General features: G+C 42.2%; 1 protein-coding gene across 1 annotated transcript in view; it reads left to right on the top strand.

Annotated features, from left to right (window-relative positions):
• Positions 1-19869, top strand: part of LOC114591394 (uncharacterized) — a 29175-nt gene extending 9306 nt beyond the window's left edge. Inside the window, exons 6-14 of the mRNA XM_077923491.1 lie at positions 1225-1410; positions 6871-6921; positions 11827-12171; positions 12497-12892; positions 15403-15583; positions 16113-16155; positions 17226-17295; positions 18294-18333; positions 18913-19869. Coding sequence (XP_077779617.1) covers positions 1225-1410; positions 6871-6921; positions 11827-12171; positions 12497-12892; positions 15403-15583; positions 16113-16155; positions 17226-17295; positions 18294-18333; positions 18913-18985 — 1385 coding nt within the window. The 3' untranslated portion in view covers positions 18986-19869. The remainder of the gene's footprint in view (positions 1-1224; positions 1411-6870; positions 6922-11826; positions 12172-12496; positions 12893-15402; positions 15584-16112; positions 16156-17225; positions 17296-18293; positions 18334-18912) is intronic.
• Positions 19870-24169: the final 4300 nt, after the last annotated feature.

The following is a 24169-nucleotide window of genomic DNA, read 5'->3' as shown; positions in this document are numbered from 1 at the left end:
ACAACAACCCCAAAACACCCCACTGGGTATATTGAGTTATTTCTGGTGACCATTTCTATCTCTCAGTACATCCTTGAGAACAATGCTATGCCATTTACAGAGTAATTATTTTAGGGGGAGGGAGAATGCCGTTGCCACAAAACTGGCGGCCGCTGCAGCAAAACACAAAGCTGCGGATATGTTTTGTCCCCCAGATTTTAAAATTCGAGTCACTAGTTCTCACTTGGTAACTTTCAGTTCAGCACTAGAAAACATATGACCATAATTTGTCCATTTTGTTTGGTCCTGAGTTATTTCTAGAGATATTGATAAGGTACAATGTTGATGGTTTCAGAAAGCAAGTCTTCCTCAGGTTATCCTTAAATGGGCCCAGATTGTTTCAGTTTCTGTATAATTTGTAATGGGATTGTTACATCTGCCCTCTCCGACACTTCTTCCGAATTTTTTTAAAAGTAAGGAGCTGGCAGGGAGTTGACATAGACCTCAGGTGTATGGCCTGGATGCTGCAGAGCATGTTCATAACAGCATCAAGATGCCTCACAGCAAACTTAGGGCAGCCAAAGCCATTCTGAGTAAAGGTATTACATGTCACCAAGACAGTACCCCTAGCTTGGAGAAGAATCAGGAAGGAACTAAAGCCTGAAAGGAAGTGATCTACTTTACCAACAAATAGTTACTAAAAAAGAAGGAAGTGAGGAAGAACTGGCTGTCTTTCTTTCTATCACGGTCTCCCCCTCACGGGGTCAGGTAGCTTATTGCAAGTGTTGTTGCTTTACTCGCAGAAATAAAAACGTTAAAATCAATGAAAGCAGTACAAACAACAACACAACAAAAATATTTAAAAGGCCAAATTAAAAAGAGGTGTCTTGATACCTTTTCTAAAAACAAGGAAAAGGGGCCAATCGTGACTCTGAGGGGAGCACGTTCTAGAATATGATAGCGATAAGGAGAAAGAGCTCTTGTGCATGACTGTCAAGCGGGCCTCTGCAGATGGCAGTATCCTCAAAAGGGCCCCTCCTGCAAGAACTAAATAGCTGAACAGCTTCATAACAATACACGGTGTTCTTTAGGGAGCCAGGTCCTAGGTCAGAATAACCTAGCGGGTAGACTCCAAAAACTGGGGAATATTAAGATTTGTTGAATGATCAAACAATAGTATATTTGCTATGACTTCACATATTTCATTTAGCCCAGACGTGATTTATATTTGTTTGCTCTTTCCAGTCAGGTGGCAATCTCAAGCTCAGCCACTGGAGGAATTCGACAAGTTATGGAGACTGGTGTCCGTGCACCAGAAAATATTTATGAGATGGATTAGAATAAGAATAATATGCACAGTTTGGATTGTGTTGACAACTACACCAAGAGGTGTTATTTGGAGCAGACTGGCTATCAAAAAGATATCAGCAAAACAATGAGTATGTCCAGATTCACTGGTGGCCAGACTTTTTGGGGAGAACGTCACATGTTTTTCTACAGCGTGAGACACTGCAACTTTATTACAGTACATATGCATACCATTGTGCTTTGATGTGTGTTTCCCTCTAGTATGTTGTGTAAGAGAAACAGACCAGAACTGGAAGCCTGACTCTATGCCATAGCCCAGCCTTTCCCACCCTGGTGTCCCGTAGATGGGTTGACCTACAACTCCCATCAGCCCAGACAGCATGGCCAGTGGCTAGGGATGATGAAATTTGCCGTGCAAAATATTTGGAGGGCATCAAGTTGGAATAGGATGCCATAACCAGTTTCTCCTTCTGAAGAACCACACCACAGTCGCCTACTGTCTGTTTAATTGGCCATCCATCACCTAAAGGCACAGATACAGCTTCTTAGGTCTTTTATGTATATCATGCAAGTGAGGTTCTCTCAATTAAAAGAAGGACAACAAATAGCCATGTGACTGCTGCTGAAAACTTTACTACATGGAATCTTTCCTCACATGATGGACGAGTTTTCCAGTCCTTGGGGTCAAGACTGGGATAACATCTTTCATTGAGTATTCTGATTGAAATCAGAGGGTTGGCAATACAATTCACATGGTCATAGTCTTGGCTGACATCCCTGAGTACAGTCACAGCCTCCGTAAGATTGATATAATCTGTTGTATTGTACCACCACTTAGTAAGTTTCCTTTCCCCCTTAATTATTGATCTGCTTACATCGTTATGTGTGCTCCTCCTTTTTGTTGCCCATAATTTTTAAACTTTCTTGCAAAATAAAACTTTATCTTTTTTTTTAAAAAAAAGAGGGGGAAGGAAAAAAGAGGGACAACTCAGATATACAACTTAATACAGATTAGTCATTTATAGTTATCTGCAGATCAGAGGGAAAACTATGTTCTAATTTTACCAGTGGCTCACTAGAGGGCACTCAAAGTACTACTTTGATATATCAGTTTCAGTTCTATATTCCACGCGGGCTTTCCATTTCCTGGAGACCAGGAGTTTTCAGATTTTACTAGTATGTGTCCTTTACTATGTGTGTCCTTCTAAATCACACACACACAAACATGGCAAAACCCTGAAAATAAATAAAGGTTATTTCCTGTCTTTTGTTGATTAGCAGTTTTATTTGGGAATTCCCAATTTGTGAATTGACTCTCTTCAACCATAGGTGGTATCATGTAAGACACTGGCCAACACTGCATTGCCCACATGGTATCTGGACTATTATGCTGATGGAAGAAATAACTTGGTACCACAGGTTTATTAATGAAAAAGCAAACACAGATAAATTCCAATGCATAGAGTGGTAACTTATTTCTTATATTAACACCCATCGTTTACATCAGGAACCTTCATCAGCCACACCGGAAATTTGGAAATTATAATAACATATTTTTACAACACAGTCAGGATCATTGTTTAATGTTAATGACTATATATATAATAACAATTTTATTACTTATACCCCGCCCATCTGGTTGGGCCTCCCCAGCCACTCTGGGCGGCTTCCAACAGAACATTAAAAACATAATAAAACATCAAACATGAAAAACTTTCCTAAACAGAGCTGCCTTCAGATGTCTTCTAAAAGTCAAAACAAAAAAATTCCTTCCAGTAGCACCAGAACTAACTTAGTTGGTCTTTAAGGTGCTACTGGAAGGAATTTTTTTGTTTTGACTATGGCAGACCAACACGGCTACCTATCTGTTTCTAAAAGTCAGATACTATAGTTGTTTATTTCCTCGACATCTGGTGGAAGGGCATTCCACAGGGTGGGCACCACTACTGAGAAGGCCCTCTGCCTGATTCCCTGTAACCTCACATCTCGCAGTGAGGGAACCGCCAGAAGGACCTCAGAGCTGGACCTCAGTGTCCGGGCAGAACGATGAGGGTGGAGATGCTCCTTGAGGTATACTGGGCTGAGGCCGTTTAGGGCTTAAAAGGTCAGCACCAACACTTTGAATTGTGCTCAGAAGTGTATTGGGAGCCAATGTAGGTCTTTCAGAACTGGTGTTATATGGTCTTGGCGGCCACTCCCAGTCACCAGTCTAGCTGCCACATTCTGGATTAATTGTAGTTTCTGGGTCACCTTCAAAGGTAGCCCCATGTAGAGCGCATTGCAGTAGTCCAAGTGGGAGATAACTAGAGCATGTACTACCCTGGTGAGACAGTCTGCAGGCAGGCAGGGTCTCAGCCTGTATACCATATGGAGCTGGTAGACAGCTGCTCAGGACACGGAATTGACCTGCGCCTCCATGGACAGCTTTGAGTCCAAAATTACTTCCAGGCTGCACACCTGATACTTCAGGGGCACAGTTACCCCATTCAGGACCAGGTCGTCCTCCACACCTGCCTGCCCCCTGTCCCCCCAAAACAGTACTTCTGTCTTGTCAGGATTCAACCTCAATCTGTTAGCCGCCATCCATCCTTCAACCGTCTCCAGACACTCACACAGGACCTTCACTGTCTTCACTGGTTCTGATTTAAAGGAGAGGTAGAGCTGGGTATCATCCACATACTGATGAACACTCTGTCCAAACCCCATGAAGATTTCTCCCAGAGGCTTCATATAGATGTTAAAAAGCATGGGGGAGAGGACGGAATCCTGAGGCACCCCACAGGTGAGAGCCCAGGGATCTGAACACTCATCCCCCAACACCACTTTCTGGACATGGCCCAGGAGGAAGGAAAGGAACCATTGTACAGCAGTGCCTCCAGTTCCCAGCTCCTCTAGATGGTCTAGTAGGATGTCATGGTCCATCGACCAAAGGCCGCTGAGAGATCCAGCAGAACTAGGAAACAGCTTTCACCTTTGTCCCTAGCCTGCCGGAGATCATCAACCAGTGTGACCAGTGCAGTTTCAGTCCCATGATGACGCCTGAATCCTGATTGGAAGGGATGCAAGTGATCCACACCCTCCAGGCGTGCCTGGAGTTGTTCAGCAACAACTCGCTTAATCACCTTGCCCAAGAATAGAAGATTTGAGACTGCGCGATAGTTGGCCATATTGCCTGGGTCCAAAGATGTTTTCTTAAGAAGCGGTTTAATGACTGCCTCTTTCAATGGGTCTGGGAAGGCTCCCTCACAGAGCAGAGCATTCACCACCCCGCAGAGCCCATCACCCAGCCCTTCCCAGCTTACTTTTATGAGTCAAGATGGGCAGGGTCAAGGAGACAGGTGGTTGATTTCACTCATCCAAGCAGCCTGTCCACATCCCTGGAGGTAACAGATTGGAATTGATCCCATACAACTTGACTAGACAGGACTCCAGCACTCTCCCACCCTGGCCCTGCTCCCACAGTGGAGTCTACCTCTTTCCTAATCTGAGCGACTTTATTTGCCAAAAACTGCCAAGGGGTGCATGCCTGCCTGTGGTGAGTGGGGCTGAAGCAGATGATGAATAAGGCCAAAGTGGGAGCAGAGCCACTCCATTCTCCCATGCACCATCCGTTCACACGCATTGCACAAGCATGTACCTTGGTCATCCGTCCTCTATTCTCGCATACGCTTCTCATTCCATCCTTCTACTCTCCTGTTAATTTGCATAGTCTCTCTCTCTCTCTCTCTCTCTCTCTCTCTCTCACACACACACACACACACACACACACACACACACACACACACTTCCCCTCTTTGCCCCTCTTCTCCCCATGGGGCAATTGGACTTAGGAAAACAAGTTTCCCTTAGTTCCCAATTTCCCCTGAAGGTTTGTGGAGTCTACCTCTTTCCGAATCTGAGCGACTTTATCTGCAAAAAACTTTGCAAAATTATTGCAGGAGATCTTGGGGTCCTTACCGGGCCCTGATGGTGAACCACCTGGAAGAGACCCCTGCTGCTGTTTTCTGCAGATGCAATAGAGAATGAGTTTTTTGCCACCAGCACTCTAGCCATCTCAGCGATTGTTTCATTGCCCTCAGCCCTAGAAAAAACTATGGGGCTGTCCGGGCTCCATATAATTGGAGAGGGTGCTTTGGAGCCAGACAGTCGATAGCCCTGGTTAACTCCGCATTTCAGCAGCACACCAGGGAATCAGCTGAAAGGCTATCAACATGGGATAAAACATCTCCTACCACTCTCTGGAAACCATTTGGATCCATTAAGTGGCGGGGGCGGACCATCCGAATTGGTCCCACCTCCCTGCAGAGGGGAAGGGTTGCAGAGAAGTCCAGTTGCACCAGGAAGTGATCCGACCATGGCACTTCTTTTGTTTCACTTTTGCTTTGTGTCAGATCACCCACATCCATAGAGGTGAACACCAGGTCTAAGGCATTTCCATGACTATGAGTTGGGCCAAACTTGGTATTTAGGGGCAGCCCCATGGAGGCCATACTTTCCACAAAGTCCTAAGTGACCCCTTGTAAGGTTGTTTTGACATCCCCTAGGACAACCAAGCTAGGTGTCTCCAGGAGCACATCCGCCACGACCTGAAGCAGCCCGGGCAGGGAATCCTTGGTGCAGCAGGAAGGTCGGTACACCAAAAGGAATCCTGTACTGCTCCTATTGCCCAGCTTTCAGAACATGCGCTCAGAAAACTGGGTCTTCCCAATAGGCCTGGTGTAAGCTAATAATTTCCTAAAAATCACTGCACCTCCCCCTCCCTGCCCATATGACCTGGGTTGCTGTGCGTAAGAGAAACCTGGTAGACAAGCAGCAGCAAGAATAGGCCCATCTGCCTCAACTAACCAAGTCTCTGTTACACATGCCAGGTCAAGTCCTCCATCCATGATCAAGTTGTGGATGGCAGTAGTCTTATGAATCAATGACCTGGCATTACACAGCAGCACCTTCAGGTCATGTGGGTCTCCCTTGTTGATTCCAGTATCCATCCGGTTAAAACCAGACCTGGAGGCAGAGATACTCTTCAACAAACGACTAAACCAGCCTCCTCTGTAATGACATGGTATGGTATTAGCGTAGCTCCTCCTTCTGCCCATGAGTTTGGGTGTCTCAATATATTATCCCCTGTGGAACCTGCCCCAGCCATTCTGTTGGCTGGGCCCCCTGGAAAGCATATGCTACTGTATACAGTTACTTTCTGGTAACTTCACCCACAATTCCATGCCATCTTTCCTTTTCATTTCGTTTTTGAGTTTTGGTTCTTTCGTTTCATTGGTTGTGTGTCTTCAAAAATTAATACAAAACATTTTCTTAAAAATAAAGTTGGTAATGGACAATGGAATAGAAATCAAATGTCCCTGCAGTTGGTTTTATTATTATTATTATTATTTTGAAGAGGGATAATTGAGTATGGGTCTCCTGTGTTACACCCGTTTGGCCGTTAGAAGCACAGAGGCATTGAGGTTTAAGGTGCTTGAACTCAAAATAGAGAAATTGCAAAAGGCAACGCTCACTCAGCACTTTCAAACTGGTTAAGATGTGATAAGTGCTTCGACCCAGGACACTTTGGGGGTTCATGAACTGTAAACATGTCACACATACTACTTCAATGGATCATGATTCATATTTGTATAGGTGAGTTGCTATTAAGATTCATTATTCTTTTTAGATCATGTAACAAAATAGATTCTATTTTGTACCTTCTGTTTTGCAGCGAGGAGAAGAAAATCCCACATATTTAAGCTAATAAAAGAATGTCTAAAATTATATGTGTTGGTAAAGAGTAGACTCTTGGAATTCTGTTTTAGTGGTCTGATTGTTTAAAAATATTTCCAGTGGAGTCTCAGAAGACAATTCTGGGTTAAATTGTTGCTGTAATCAAGTGTTGCCTCTGTGTGTGTCATGGTTTGGTGTGTGTGTATGTTTAAGCCAGTCATTAGCTTAGCCAATGAGCTAAAATAGTTGTAAAGTATTGCAATGAATTGTCCTGGTACACTGGAACATCTAGTTTGTTGTATTAGTGGTCAAATGGCATTGTGGGATGGGATATAGGAAGAAAAGGTTGTTCTTAGAGTGGATGTTTATTAGTTACATTTCTGTCTGAGGACCTTCAACCTCAGAATAACTATATTGTGGAATCGCTTTAGAAGAGCTGTGATAGAAGTGTAACCTCTAGTTGTGATGCTAGAAGAACATTGATCTGTCCACAGAACATAACCACAAGTTTTATGTGCAAATGCTTTACTGTAGGGGAAACAGGAATTTGTCACTTTGTTGATTTTGAAAACAATAATAAAAAACACAAAATCGTTTGGGCATTGATATGCACAATAGGCGATTTGTAGGAAGAATAACATTTTCATAGTGATAACATTACAGTTTGAGGACTACAAACATGCCATCTGTCACATAACACCACAGCCTCTCTCATTTTACACTACAGTCACAAATGGAATCTCCATGTTAGCTCAAATTATAATTTTATCAATGAAAAATTCATAATAATTGACATTATGTCTATTGACATTATGTCCCAGTGTAACTCACAAGGAGATCTGGGCAACCCAAAAGGTTCAAGGCTCTTTCCCCAAATAGAAACATCTTAGTCATCAAATCAAGTCAATGGAAACAAGTTACTTAAGTTCAGTGGCTGTACCCTGAATACGAGTAACACCATTAGAATTCCACTTCAAGATTTTCAGTTTTCAAACACCATGGAAATTCACTACAGATTGTTAGTTCACTTGAAATTAAACGTTTTGCTGCATAGGCTGTGCTAGGAAGGAGATAAAAATGCTGAATGATAGATGAATAGTCAAACAAGAACGAACTCCATTAAAAGTAGAATCAGACATTTCAGGTAAATATTTTTTTAATAAAGATTAGGCACCTCTGTTATAATATTGTGCTACTAAGAGCATTTACAATAAAAAGAAACGTAAGGGAATGCATGAACATGAAGATCTAAAACTGAATAAAACCAGCAACACCATAAAATGCAAGTAAAGCCAGCAGTAGTGAATAACCTTAATATAAAGGATTAAAAAAGAAACCAATAAAAGCTTCTAAGATTCTATAATGGAAAAACCTGGGTAAATTTTAAACAGTTGTTTACCTAGTCCAGTGTTTCCCAACCTTTTTTGGGCAAAGGCACACTTGTTTCATGAAAAAAATCTCGAGGCACACCACCATTAGAAAATGTTTAAAAAATTAACCCTGTGCCTATATTGACTATATATAAACTTTTACTTATGTAAATAAAAAATAAAAAAATAGTAACAGCATAGAAGGTAATGGTTAGGCCCTCTTTCAAATATGCTGGGTTTTTATTTGCAGGGACTGTTCTACATGGGAAAGCATTCAGCACTATCATTCTCCCATCTGCCATCTGAATTGGTACTATTCTGGGTCAACTTACTCTGCTGCATGTGTAGATGAAAATGGCACCAAGTGTGGGGGAGGGGGCAGAACAGGTTTCAGATACAGGATATTAAGCATACACGTACTTCAGATTGAACTGGTTGCTTGCTTTGCAAGTTTTCATTTCCCAAATGACTGCCTTGGCAAGCGCAATACCTACCAGGCTCAAGGCCGGTCTCGCGCTGCCACTTCCCGCGCTCTCAAGGACCCGGGAGGAGGAAGGCGTGAAGGGAATCCCGAAGGCGCGAAAACCTCGCGCATGCGCAGGCCTTCTGCCTGCGACAGCCCAGTAGGCCGGCCGAAGCGAGCGGCGATGGGATGTGGGAGGGAGCTCGCTCGCTGCCCCGCGTGTGCCTATGTGGGGCACGTTACAGCCCCGTGACGTCAGCGCCACGCAGGCAGCCAGGCAGGCAGACGGCGAGAGCCCCGCGCTGGGCAGCCTCTCCTCACCGCCGCCGCCCCGCCTCTCGCCGCCCGACTCGCCCGCCTCCCTCCCACGGCACACCAGGCAACGTCTCGCGGCACACTAGTGTGCCGCGGAACACCGGTTGGGAAACACTGACCTAGTCTTGAATGTATCCAACCTAGGTGCCAGGCAAGACTGTCTAAGAAGGGCATTCCATAACTAGGGTGCCATCACTGAGAAGGCCCTCTCTCTAGTAGACATCTGTTGCACCTTGTTTGGTGGGGGTACCTGTAGAAGAGCTTCAGAAGATCTGGGTGGCAGGAGGTGCTGGTGCAATGCCACCCTGCTGCCCCCTGACAGTGGCATTGCACCATTTACTGGAATAGGGAGGAGTGGGCTAGTATGGTGGCAAGATTGGGGCTCTCAATATAAAGGTAAAGGGACCCCTGACCATTAGGTCCAGTCGTAACTGACTCTGGGGTTGCGTCGCTCATCTTGCTTTATTGGCCGAGGGAGCCGGCGTACAGCTTTCGGGTCATGTGGCCAGCATGACTAAGCCGCTTCTGGCGAACCAGAGCAGCGCACGGAAACGCCATTTACCTTTACGTCGGAGCAGTACCTATTTATCTACTTGCACTTTGACATGCTTTCGAACTGCTAGGTTGGCAGGAGCAGGGACTGAGCAATGGGAGCTCACCCCGTTGTGGGGATTCGAAACGCTGACCTTCTGATCAGCAAGTCCTATGCTCTGTGGTTTAACCCAAAGCTGGCCCTTTCTATTCGTCATCGCTGAAATTTCTACCGTTAACAATAATTTCAGTGGGAGCAGACCTTTAATGAACAGCTTAGTAATACTAAGGAGAACAGAATTCTTAGACGTCCACTGAATGTTCTTATACAAAGGTTATCAGTTCTTTATGCTATATGCCATAAAATAAAAGGTTGTTGGTCAATGCTGGTGTTGTAATGATGGGCCAATGCCCTTGCTTTCCATTTCATTAGCTACTGAACTTCCCTCCACCCCTGAAATTATTTTAGCCTGCTTCGTAATGAGAGCATTACTGGAATGTGTAAACCCCACGGGCCAGAAGCAATATCATCCCAATAACATATCCTATAGCAAGACAGTGCCGTCCTAATATCACCTGGGGAGTGTTGCATGAAAATTATGAGGGCCCATTTGGAGGAGCCTCCGCATCTTTCCTGGGAGTGTTGCCAAGAGGAAATGACATTCACAGATCTCCGGAGAAGAACCGCTCAGCAGAATCAAGGCACAGCATTTCATGCCTGCGGCCCTCTCTGGGAGAGCTGAGCCGGGTAGGGATTAGAATCACAGGGTCGTTTTGCCGCTTCAACAACCAGGCACAGGAGCAGAGGGGCACTGTGTAGTTTGAGCAGCCAGAGGCATTGCACTGACCCCCCCATGCCCTCTACTCAGCAAAATATTAGAAGTCACTTCATACAGAGGACGAGAAAGGTATGGATTATAAATAGTCAAACTCTAGGGTAGAGCAGGCTAGGAAAGGATGAAACAAGCACAATGTTACAAATCCTTGTTTCCTTGACCCTACTGAAATGCAATGACGTTAAGCAGGTAATTTGTTCCACCTCATAGAACTTTCTTTTGTCAGAGTGCCTTAAGCAAAAGGGAGAATATGAGAGAGTCCACCTTCTCTGTGTTTCAAGCATTACAAAGGGAGTTCTGACCTCATCCCCCAAACACAAGATGCTTTGGTCACAGAAGTACAACTCACTCTTCTAGTGTAAACTGGCATTGACAGTGGGGATGCCAGAATCTACTTACTTAAAAAAACAAGGGGTGGAAAGCTACAGGTGTTCTGGACTACAACTCTCATCAGCCTCAGCCAGCATGGCCAATGGGTAGGAATAACGGAAGTTGTAGTTAAGAATATCTGGAAGGCAACAGGTTGCCTGCCTCTACTGAAAATGATTCGGGAATGGCTAGGAAATCTAAGGCAGATGGAAAACGGGCAAAAAAATAAAAATAACCTAAGCATGATTGGTCTTGGGAATTACAGCTGAGATATGTATAGGACTGAGGTGTAAGGCATGATAAATGGGACTCCGATTCATGCAATAATAAGTGAATCATTGTCTGATAAAAATATTCTCCCTCTATCAATCCACTGTCATCAAAACACATGTCAAATGGACTTGCTGCTTGTTAGTTTCAACTGGGTTTTAGTTTAGATTATTTGTTTCAGACTACAGTAGTACCTCGGGTTAAGTACTTAATTCGTTCTGTAGGTCCGTTCTTAACCTGAAACTGTTCTTAACCTGAAGCACCACTGTAGCTAATGGGGCCTCCTGCTGCTGCCGCGCCGCCGGAGAACGATTTCTGTTCTTATCCTGAAGCAAAGTTCTTAATCTGAAGCACTATTTCAGGGTTGGCGGAGTCTGTAACCTGAAGCGTATGTAACCCGAGGTACCACTGTATTGATATGATATATCAACTGTTGAAATATTTTTAATTGTATGTTGCTTGGTTATTAAACACATTAAATAAATAACAAATGTAATGGTGTGCTTGATTTCTATATACATAACAGAAAAGTGATGAACGCATTCATATATAGCTAACAATTTAAATATATAGTTTTTCAGGAAAACTGGTTCCTTCATTTCAGGAAAGCAACATTACATTTTATGGAGTAAAATATTCTTGACCATTTTCTCTGTTCTTTTCTTCTCAGTGGATACCATATCTCAAACAGTAGTAAGAGGGGTGGTGGGCCAAGCCATCAAACTGCCATGCACCTATCCTGTCCGAAACAGCGATGACCTTACTGATATGTGCTGGGGCCAAGGCAGCTGCCCAAATTCTAAATGCAGCAACGAAATTCTCCGCACGGATGGAAGGCGGGTGATATCAAGAAACTCATATAGGTACCAGTTAAGGGGATCTGTGACATGGGGAGATGTGTCCCTGACAATTACAGGTCTAAATGAAAGAGATAAAGGATTGTACTGCTGTCGTATTGAAGTCCCAGGCTGGTTCAATGACATTAAAATTACCTTGGATCTACAGGTTAATAGAGGTGAGTGGAATTATTATCCTCTGTCCATATTCCCCATCCTATGAGAATTATGAAAAATAGATGTTAGGTTTCTCTGCACTACAAGTTCACTGTGTGGGGAGTCTGTGGACCATTGTTCAGCTGCAATTGATCTAGCTGGCAGCAGAGCTGAACAATCTAATCAAAAATATTTTCATCTGACCTATCACAGAATCTCAGTTAGTAAACAATTTCCCCTTCAACCTACTCATTTGTTGGCTTGAGTTGTCATCTTTTTGGCCACCATTTGCTTTGTTCCCATTCCATAGATGTAGTTCTGATAGATATTTTTGTTGTTTTCTTACAGCAACAACTACAGTCTCTACCACAACAACCACAGTCTCCACCACAACTATTGCCACCACACCTCAAGTGATTATCACCACAAGTACTCCTTCTCCCTTAGTAACCACAGTTACTTTCCCACAAGCCTCTCCTTTTATTTCAAATAGCCCTGATTCCCCCACTGCAGCCCCCACTGATGCTCATATTCCAACAATGACCACATCTTTTGTGACGACAGACATGGCTGTCATCCATCGGTCAACTTCAAACCATCGGTCAACTTCTCCATCGGTCAACTTCAAACCATCACCAACCAGTCCATCGGTCAACTTCAAACCATCACCAACCAGTCACCAGGATGAGTTCACCGAAAATGTCTGTTGTTTTTTTACCACAGTGACTGCCCCTCCAGCTACAGGTACAATGCTTAACCCAGAAGAACTGCCTCCTTTAAGTTCAATTTATTTATTTATTTGCTCTAAGAATTTATAAAATGCTTGATATAAAATAGTTAAGTGGTGGACAAGATGGCAGGGGGACCAGCCATAAGATAACATTGAAAGCATGACTTGAATATTCTTCAGTAATAATCAAATCAGCTGCAAACAAAAAGACAGCTGTTCTCCTAGGGAAAGTCTGAGTAAAATAAAAAGGGTTTTCAACAGGCATTGAAAGCACACAAGCTACATACAGGCTGTCAAATTAGAAATGATGGTGGAAGATCTGGGTGAAATAACTGGAAATCCATATAAAGACAGGACAATTTAAAGCATAAAATGGCATAAGTGAGAAGGTAGGTGGAAGTGGAGAAGTGAACTCATTCCTCCTAAACACTGGCTCTCCCATATGCCCCCCCCCATGGCAATCTGGGACTAGAAGTAGCTCCAATTGAAAAACCAGCTAGGTTAAGCAACTTTGAGGTGAAAAAAAGGAAGGGGGTGGGGAATAGCTCCCCACTTCTTCTGTGCTCCTTTTAAAATATCCCCCCTAACCCCACCTTCCATTTTATCTGGATTGCTCTTCCCTCACAGTTACAGTCATACCTCGGGTTGCGACCGTGATCTGTGTGGGAGGCATGTTTGCAGCCTGCAGTGTTCGCAGCCTGAAGCGCTGCGTCTGCACATGCGCATGACGAAACCCGGAAATAACCCATTTCAGTACTTCCGGGTTTGGCGCGGTACATAACTCAAAAATGCGCAACCCGGAGCTTTTGTAACCCGAGGTATGACTGCAGTTGCATTCTTAAGTGTGTTCCATTGTCTGTCGGCTTGAAGTATTTCTTAGTTCTGTATTAATCTTTGCTGCAACAGATATAGCTTGACCGCGTGGCCCCAAAAATGCCTTTATTTCATGGGCCTAGGCATTTCTCCCAGAACCCAAAGGCAGAGCTAGTTTTCCAGAAGTCAAGTGTACCCTGGAACACAGTTACTTAAATCACATTTCATGTTCTAGATTGTTGGCACTAGGACCAAAGAAACACAGAAGTTTCCTTTCCTTCTGCTTATGAGCTTCCTCATTTCCCATGCAACCCATCAAAACAATTGTTTTCAATTCTCCATTTTGAGCTATTCTTCAAGACTTTGTTAATGTAAGTCAGACCATGTAAGGAGGTTGCATTCACAAGAAGGATTCATCATGGCAGAGAAGTCTGCCTATGATGACTTTCCTTTCCTGCTGTAAAGGATTGGCCAGACTCCCCAGTAGCCTCTGTGAAACTGTCCTCAGAAATTCAGATTCTAGATTTGACATGTGCATTCATGACCTACTTGTTTTGTTTTCCACAATCCAATTCCTAGCCACAAACAGCAGCCAACACCCAAGTCTGGGGATAGGCGGGGGGAGGAAGGAGGGCTCATTGATTTCCTGTTGCTCCCATGTGAAAAGACCCCATAAACTTAGGCAATAATTCCAGAATAAAACCTTCTCTTCCGAAAGAGAAAAATTCTAACCATATTTTTCGCCCCTCATCTCACTTTAAAAACAAAAACCAATTCAAGGCTTTCCTCAGATAATTCAGATGCCCGAAAAGCTTGCCAAGTCAGTCAGTATTTCCATATTACCTCAGAAAGGAGTGAGGAAACTCCAATTTCCCCCCAATATGCACTCTGGTGAAATGGTGTGATGGGGCTGCAAACTGGAGAGTTCCTGGAAGCCTGAAATTTACAATATTGTAAGTGTCAGACCATTTGTGAAAAATCACTAAAGATAATTCCCCTGAAGGTTCTCCTATGCAATGGACAGTTTGTGGTCATTATCGTAGGATGCAGGAAAAAGTAAAAACACCAGCACTATAAGGCAATATCCTACCTGGAGGTAAAGAGATCACAGTGGAATATGTTATCTGTTCTTTTCCAGTGTTTGGTGGGAACATACTCCCAAGTGGAAGGAATTATGGGGACCTGAGATGCATGATGAGAAACAAAGCCAGGGCCCCAACATTATGTTTGTTGTCTCCACAGCCCCCATGTTGTCTGAAAGAAAGTACCGGTAGATGAAAGTAGTGGAAAGTGGTGGTGGTTGTGGGACTACCCAAGATGTGTATACAGTTTAATGTGAATAGATTCTTAAACCTGTCCCTTGCTACACAGTCCTGGGCTCAAAAGCAGTTGTTTGCCTCAGTGTCTCTCATTCCTATGGCAATGGAGCTGCTACTGGATGATCGCTGTGAGCTCAGTAGGCTGTATCTCCTGCTGCTTTCTCCTCCACTGTATTCTCTAGGTTAAAGTTACCAGATGTCCCCGTTTCCCGGGGACAGTCTCTGTATTTACAAATCAGTCCCCTGACAAAATCCATCTATTTAGTAGGAAGTTGAAAAGTGTCCCCGGATTCATTGAAAAAATCTGGTAACCTTACTCTAGGTGGGTGTTTTTATTGTCTGCATCAGCACTGTAGTCTTCTCAGTCAAATGTTCCTCTTCAAATCCCTTAGAATCTCCTCAGAGAACTGTCCCTTACTTCTCAGAAGACCAAACCCTTCAGTCCCCCAAAAGTGCTGTGGTTCACCCACAGATGTCAAAGAACTCCACTGGAAACAGGAATGGAAGTGAAAATCCCCAACATTCACATGATAATCAGAAGTCAGGAATGGAAATGACTCCAGCAAATAACAAGTAGGTATTCACTATTCTTTTTTTACCCGGAAATGTTGCACAAGTCATTACATTATTTTCTGCTCTTTTTCCTAACATTCCCCTTCCACTGAAATTAGTTCTTCATTAATTACATACATTTTGGCCATAGCGAATAGTGAGATGAGTAACAGGTTTTAGCAGAAGCTGAACTGCAGTGGAAAGAAAGGGTGCTGTTTTTGATCAACCTGGGATGGGAATGGCTGCCTCCTTGTAACCCTACTCCAGGCATCCCACAGGGTTCCAGAGGTTGGGGTGGTTTCATTTGATTCATAATCCCATGTACTGGAAGAATATCTGTGGTGTCATGTTCTTATTAATGGCTTACAGCTGCAATGACATTATCACTGCAAATAAAAATCAATTACCACTGCAAATAAAAATCAAAGTAATTTAATTTTCTCCATGTCTGTTCAACCAGTTTTATTGTGGAAACTCTCATTGGAATGTTATAAGCTTTAAAATGTGTATTTATGATTTGTGATCCTCATTTCTCTCTCTCTTTTTTTAGCCAAAACCAGTTTGGAATTTCTGATATGCTAGTAACATATAAGGTATTTATTGTATTTGGTTGCTTACTTTTCCAACAAGCTCAGACTCCTGCCATATACGTACACAGGGGAAAGCATGGGATTTGGAGCAGAAACATTAGCCAGTCAAAAAGGGGTTAAGTGAGGGGTTACCAACCTTTGGGGGTTAGTGGGCATATCTTGACACCAGTCACAAAATGACAACTGTGGGGCCATGTCAGAACACAAAATGGCTGCCACATCTAAAAGAGCAGAAAAAGAGATGGGGCCACAAAATGGTGCAGGCATGATCCCTCTCCCACAACAGTTAACCTGTCAATGGGCGGAAATCCATGTATATCAGCTACCACCAGACTTGCTCATGGAGGGAAACTCTTTGTTCCTCTTCTCTGTTCGGAATGAGTGGGAAGGTGTGTGTCCAATCCTGACACCCAGTTAAATGTGACATGTTTAAGGGAGTATATTCATTGTAGGAGAGACTGAGCCAGTGCAAACAGGAATGGAGTAGGAAGATCAAGTCTCTGATGTATCGTGGATTTTTGAGATGTTTACTGAGACTTTTCATGGGTGCCATAGATGATACTGGTGGGCACACTGCTACCCATGGGTTCTGTATTGTCAACCACTGGGACATGCATTACTTCCCTGAATCCTTCTTCTGCTCTACTCCAGGGAAGAAAAGTCAGGCCTTCAGCATACATCTGCATATGCTTTTTCTGGCCATACTGTATGGACACAAGGGATTACCATGACAAGGCTGTTCCAATTTACACCCTCAAAAATGCACCCTGGTCCAGGTGAAAGAGAAATTTATTGAACGCTTGTCCCCAGCATGTGTAAATGTTCTTCTACTTACATCTCTAGTTCTGATCTTTAATGTAAAGGAAAAGCGAACCCGTATATTTGGAAGGTAGAGTGGGTTGGATCATAAAATCCAACTCAAGTGAAATGTGCTGACCGATCCACTCCTTTCAGCCCACCAACTGGAGCTTTAGGCCAGAACACTGGTGTCCAGGTGTCCTCGTCTGTTGGCAAACTTAACCTGGATCATAACCGTTTTAAAAGCCTATTTGGTTTGTATTTTTTCCTGTTAGGAAGTGCTGATTCTTGGTGCTATTGTGCTTTTGGTTCTCCTCTTGATTCCAGTAGTACTGCTAATGAGACGTAAGTATGAAATATGCAGTTTGTACTCTGTTTTAAATAAATGCTTGGTACCAAAGAAATCTTTTGGAACTTTCCCCTAACAAAGCTCCAGTTTGCTAATCTAGTCCTAGAGCACACTAGCAAGACAACTCATTCTCATTCCAGGAATGCCTCTGACATTTCATAGACCAATCTCTCTTGGTTGGTTGGTTGGTTGGTTGGTTGGTTCCTTCCTTCCTTCCTTCCTTCCTTGCTGGAGAGGAAAGAGAGTATTTATTTTATTCATTTGATTATATTTATCAGTTACCAGATAAGGATGGCTGCATTTCTGTTTGTATATTGTTTGAGAAAGTACAGACTGCATAGATTTGGCTTTAAATGCATACTGAAATGAAATCCGCCCCCCCCCCCGAAATCCCTACTCCCAGGTAAGTGTGTGTAGGACTGAGCCCTTGCACCAGTCTTCAGCAAAGCTATCAGATTCATGCATAATCAGCACCACAAAACATCAATATACACCAATATAAAATTGTATTTAAACAGAATAGACTATCAGCATAAAAAACAACTCAAGTGGTTGTGAAGCACCAGAATGTTGAACAAAACTGTGTTCCTGCAGCAATGTCTCTCCAATTTCACAGAGCTTTATTCTCTTTTCTCTTCTTTCTTAAAAGCTGCACACTCTTCTCTAGCACTGCAGCCCATGTGTCCTATGATTATTAAGGAATAGGGAGCCTTGCCACTTTCAGTGCTCCATTTTTCTTCCAGTGCATGAAACCCTCTTGGGTGAATCTTTGAAGTCACCCTCAGCAATCTCTTTCTGTGTGGTCTTTCAGTTGTGCACAAAAAAGAGTCCTGACTGCTTGCTATGCTATTCCTGTTGCTTTTAGTGAAAGTTTTCTACTCCTCAAGAGTTGTGTATTATGACTTAGCCAAGTCTGTTGGTTCACTAAATTGCATCATACTGTCCTAGAATAGATGTTCCTCTTAAAACTAATCAATCTTCATTCCCTCTCTAGGTAAAAAGATTAGAAAATACCACATTGACGAAAACAAAAGGTTAGAGTTTAGTTTGCAATCCAATTCTTTTTTGTGTCTAATTGAAAGAGAGACATAATAATTTTTATATGAGCCCACACTAACATTTCTGGTTCTATTTATTCTCCTTTTTCCCTTTGTGTTTATTACCCTTACCCAATAGCCCTGTCCTTTTTAATTTTTCTTTTAGACTGTAAGTAAGCCTCATGGCAGGACTTGCGTTCTTTTCCTGTGAAATATCAATGTGGCCATAGTAATTATTCTGCACTTATCCAATGGATGCTATCCCATTGGCTTTATATGCTAATATTGAAGGGGGGGGGGAGTAATCAGGATTGATTTATTTTTTACTATCCAAATAAATCTGTTATCTTAAGGTGTATGTTGACACAACCACTACACCTACAGACTCCACTGACTTTCAGGCCCATCTAAATCCATGTATTGTACAAGACTTTTACCTATTCGTGGGTTGGCAATCTTAATTTGGCACCAGAACTACAGTATAGTGAAAGAAACTGAGCTAAATGAATAAGTTAAACAAAACAACCGTGTACTTATTTACTACAAGCTTTAAAAGACTTGTGCTTGTCCTTGCAGCTTAAACACACATGAAGAACCTGAACAAACACTTGCTGAAACAGGAGGAGAGAATGGAATGTTTCCTCTGTAGTAGTCGCATTTTTACATTCAAATCTAGCTACAAATTCAAGATCCATGAATGGAAGCATTTCGAAGAAGCATTCCTGAATGATAGATTGCATAACTTATGCTGATCACCCTATTGCATCTATTTGCCAACTAACCACTTCATCTCCCTCCCCCCCCCGCTTCTCTTCTTTTATTGGGCTCTCTTCCCTGCTTCAACCTTTCATGTGTAATTTTAAAATCCTGTACTAAGCATAAAATGAATGGTAAATAATGGTAGTGGCTGTGATATTAGTTGCAGCTGTGGCAGCAGCAGCAACAGCATGTTGGTCTATTTTCCATCTGGTAGTAATCTGCTATTCCAGCAGTTACTAATAATGCTAAACTCTATTACTTAAACATTTTCTTCCTCAAATTTCTAGCTGTTTAGCTTACATCATGCAAATCCTTTTACAAGTAATACATATTAATCATGCTGTATGTAAAGAAGCATTGCAGAATTATTGTTATTGGTAGTGGTAGTGGTAGTAGCACTGTATTTAGACAATGTATATACAGCACTGCTTAATTACAATACAATAAAAATAAAAATTGATTAAATCTATTAAAAATGTTTAAAATAAATCAAATCCTTAAGTAAACTATTCATGTATTGCCTAATGATGAGGACTTGTGCCTTATGCAGACTGCCCCAGAAATGCAAGTGAGAAGTGCTCTCTTCCATGTGTTTGAGCTAGCTCATGTTTGAGTTTTACAAGTACTCATAATTTTTAGTTTAATGGGCCATCTAGGCTCTGTATCTTGGTAGATTCAGTGTGGCCATTGCCTTTAGTTTATTCAGTCATTTTCTTTGGAGCAAACATGTCCATGAGAATGTTGCACACTGCCACAATAAATGGAAATACATGCCTTTCTGTTCTTTTACAGCATTTTGCAGACAGACTGGGGTTAATGTTTTAAAATTACAAGTGTATAGTGCTACCAAAAGTTTAAGAGTTGATTCTTGAATCTTTGCTGAGATTGATTTCATAGGCACTTTCCCATGCATTCTGTTCCATTACTCAAATTCCTTCCCCAACATTTTTGCAATCCTGTTATTCAATATCCTAAGACAGCTAGAACCATTAGCGCAGTTTGCACCATGGTCTTGTGATGGAAACCATACCTTTGTTCCTGTTTGTCAACTGCCTCCATGTTGTCTGATGTTGCCTCCAAGCTGTTAACCAGGCATTTTGCCGAGTCTTGAAGAATGATAAATAACCGTGGTGCAGTTACAACTTGTCTGTTACTCTTTCTTCCAGATATGGCAAGTTGGTGGGGCTGAAAGGGGGAGGCAACCGCAGTAGGGGGGTAACTAGAAGTGGAAAAGCACCTTCTGCAAGGGTAGTGCACAATGTGGAATGCCTCCATTGACCAATGAACAGCCAGGATTTGATTCAAACACTCCCAACCTATCTGACATTTCATTCTGAAAAGTTATAATGCATCATACACATGCACTCCTCAAGATAATGGAGAAGCCAGTCTGAGCAAATCTGCCTTATGGAGACCCTGCCCCAGAAATGTAAATTAGATGCAACACAGGCACCTGAGCATTCCTTCTTCCCCACCTTACTCTCCATATCCTCACTTCCAATTATTTACTCTGGCTCATGTTTGAATTTACAAAGGAAATCAGAGGACAGGAACCTGCACGGAACGCTAATGAATTCTGTTGGGACATATGTAAATGGAAATGCACTGAACTAATTCATGAGGAACTGATACCAGCTGTCAGCACATTTAATGAAAGGTTAAAGAGATCTTTTGGAGAAGCAGCCAAGAGAGACATACATTCCTCTAAAGAAATAAGGCATAAGAAATACAATCCTGGGATGCAGAGAAACTTGGCAAACATGGCAGCTCTTTAAAGAGCGACAAAGTAAAAGAAAAAGAAAAAAAGACGTACTGTATTAAGGTTAACATTCCTTCTCACTTAAGAAGTCCTTCAAAGCAAGGATGAGTGAACTGACTGACCCATTAGTACCTTATTGCAATTCAGAATCTGTTAGCCAAATTAAGTTTGATAAAAGCTTCCATGTATTATGTCCTATGATTTTTGGAGCATCTTTGAAGTTTTGTGCATATGTGTTTACAGAGTGCAGCCTGGAAATGTTCACAACATGTCATTCTTTTTCTATGATGCCATGGCATCATGGCTGACAGATGGGATTCTGGCTATGTGCATCATCATCATCATCATTCCACCTTTTCCCCAGGCACCTTAATTTTTAAAACCGCAGACAAACTTACATGCTTTGTAGCTAGGCTACTGAAGTAACATCTTTTACTCACTGATATTACCCACTGAATAAATGTCACCTGGCTCTAGAAACATCAGCACATCAGGTGATCATCACTGATCATTAACAAGCAATCAAGCATGTATACATAGATGGGCATTTCTGCACCTGATACATATCACTAATCACTATTTATTTATTTATTTATTTATTTATTTATTTATTTAGTCAGTCAGTCAGTCAGTCAGTCAGTCAGTCAGTCAGTCTCCAACCCACTCTTCATCTACAGTGATACATAAATTACAAAACGTAAATGATAAAATACATATCAATTGAGAAACAAAACACACAGCTCAAGGCAAGAGAGCAAGCTAAATAACCATCAATTTATAATGCCTGGGCAAACAAGTAAATAGCCTGATGCCAAAATGTTAATGTTTGTGCCAGTTGCGCTTGTGAGAAGAGATTCCATGATACAGGCACCTCCAGAGAAGGCTCATGTTCCGTCTCACCTGTTGGTGCCTGGGTACATGGAGATAGACATTGCTGGGCTTCTTGCACCAACTAGAGAATGCCAGGCAGCTACGTTCTCCCCCACAAGCGACCCTTGGGGTGATTCATCACTCTTCTTTCCCGATGCACTTCTGGAACACATATCCGAAGATATATGCACACAATACAATAGCAGAGTCCAAGCAGGAGCTAGGCATTGGAGATGTGGATTTCTAAGCTACTTTATTATGTATAAAACAGAACAGAAGAAAACATGGCTCCTTTCTCCATCTCCGAGAGAGCAGAAAAGCAATAGTACAACATAATGGAACAGTGTAACTGAAACTTCCGTTCTCATGACTCCAACAGTATGAAATGTCAACACAGACATGTGATGAAAACAATTACACATCCTGCAACGGGGGGAATTAAATCCCAACACCCTCCCCCATTTCATGTAACTGTTGCTGCATTACCTAATGCAGCTGTACACAATCAAACATACAGTCGTTATGTATATAACAGACACAATGAGCTTCCCTCCATTGCAAAAGACATTGAAGAGCCTCCTGAGAAAATCTCAGAGCGCAGTCAGTCTGGTATAGAGAGAGGATCTTCAGTTATACAACGGCATGCCTGTTTATAAGACATGGAGCCAATGCTATGGTACTGCTTTAAAACCACATAGCAAAGACAATTAGTTACACGAGGGTGTAGTTCTGAGAAAATCACATTTACTAAACAATATTGTTCTGTTAAAATTCCATGCCACCAGCCTGGTAATTCAACCCCTTTCTTTAGACTGTATCAACAAAAGCACAAGTTGCCATGGTGATTTCAATGGTGATTTCACAATCACCTGTTAACTAGGTGGACCGGAGGAGCATTTTCTGAACATATGTTCCTGGAAGCAGAGGTGAAGCATGGGATGCATTGTGAGATTAGCCCCAGCAATATGGTAAGCTGTTTACAAACATTATAGCATCCATATGGAGTGCCATCATGCCAATATGTTTTTCACTTATGCTCACATGCAAATCTTAAGATTTGAACTTGTTCCCAGTTAGAGTATAACAGCTTCTATTGCTTTTAAAGTATATTTTTTCTTTGGATATAAGTGTTTCTTCTACTCCCCCCATATATGAGATGAGTTTTGTAAGCCTCTGATGTATTGTGAATCCAACTCGACATCAGAGAAGAAATTCAGTTTGCTATCCCATTTCCATGTGGTGCACTGACATTCATTATCCCTTGAGACTCTTTTAGGAACTGCATTTATAACCAGGGTGATGGTGGGGATTCGATCCAGTTTAATGTTCCCTTGAAATTCTACAGTGCTCAATTTATTGCAATTACTATGGCACACAGAACAGCAGCTTCCTGGCCCAAGTGGTTTTTAATTTGTTCCGATTCAATGTCAAAACTTAATGGTATTATATCTGGAGAATCCAAAGGGACAACAGCTTTGCTTCATGAAGCAATGTGGTAATTAAATCGAAGATTTAGCTTATGTCTATGAAATCATTCGACGTGTACCTATACCTGCAGCTTGGGGGAAATTGTCTACACTAAAATGACCAATAAATTGGCTCAAAAAGGCCTGAAGAGAGAAGATAATGACCTAACTAGCCCGATTAATATAGAGAAGGCGGAGAAAAGTAATTAAAAACGAAGATACAGCTATTTCGGAACAAGGATTGGATAATGAGGAAACACAAAAGAAAACTATAGCAAAGCCAGCCAGTGGCTGAGATAGGAAGGCAAATCCTTTAAGAAGAGGGAATTAAAAGATTATTTCAAGATTAATAGAATACCAATGTAACTTTCTTAATAGACCTCATTATAGCAGATGGTTCCTACCAGTGCTTTCATCCTCGTTTCATTACTTTTCTGGTTCATTTCCAAGTTCTAAGTTGAATGCAAACACATTTGGGTTTTTTAGGAAGGTGAGAATATAAGTAATATATTTGCTAAAAAGCCCAGTTGATGAGCAGCGTTTTTTGTCATAAGAAGAGAGGTAGAAAATGAGTGACAGAAGAACAATGCAAGATGACTAAATAAAACAAGCACAAATGCTCCAGAGCTAAAGTTTCACAGCAATGACAGAGAGTGGCCTTGTAAGTATAACTCTGGTTAGCTGTGGCTAGGATTTGTAATTTGCTTCTGATGGACACCTGGCTTGAGTGTCCCCACTCTCCTTTTAATGGCTTCCACCGTGTGGCAAAAACTCTGCTTTCTAGGAAGTTTTTGGGGGAGCATGGTAGTTTTTATTCTATTTGGAGTTTTTACTTTGCTGCAGGATTTTATTTTTTTAATGATATTGAATTCTGCTCCTGCTTCTGCCTGGCTAGAGCTTCACTTACAGTTCTTTCTATTATTTATCCTTTAGTTTTGCTGCATCTGCTTTGAGTTGTGATATTGTAGTTTTATTTTAT

The sequence above is a fragment of the Podarcis muralis genome, chromosome 2 (genome assembly GCF_964188315.1).
Source record: "Podarcis muralis chromosome 2, rPodMur119.hap1.1, whole genome shotgun sequence".
Lineage (NCBI taxonomy): Eukaryota > Metazoa > Chordata > Lepidosauria > Squamata > Lacertidae > Podarcis > Podarcis muralis.
This window is presented reverse-complemented; position numbering and strand designations above follow the sequence as displayed.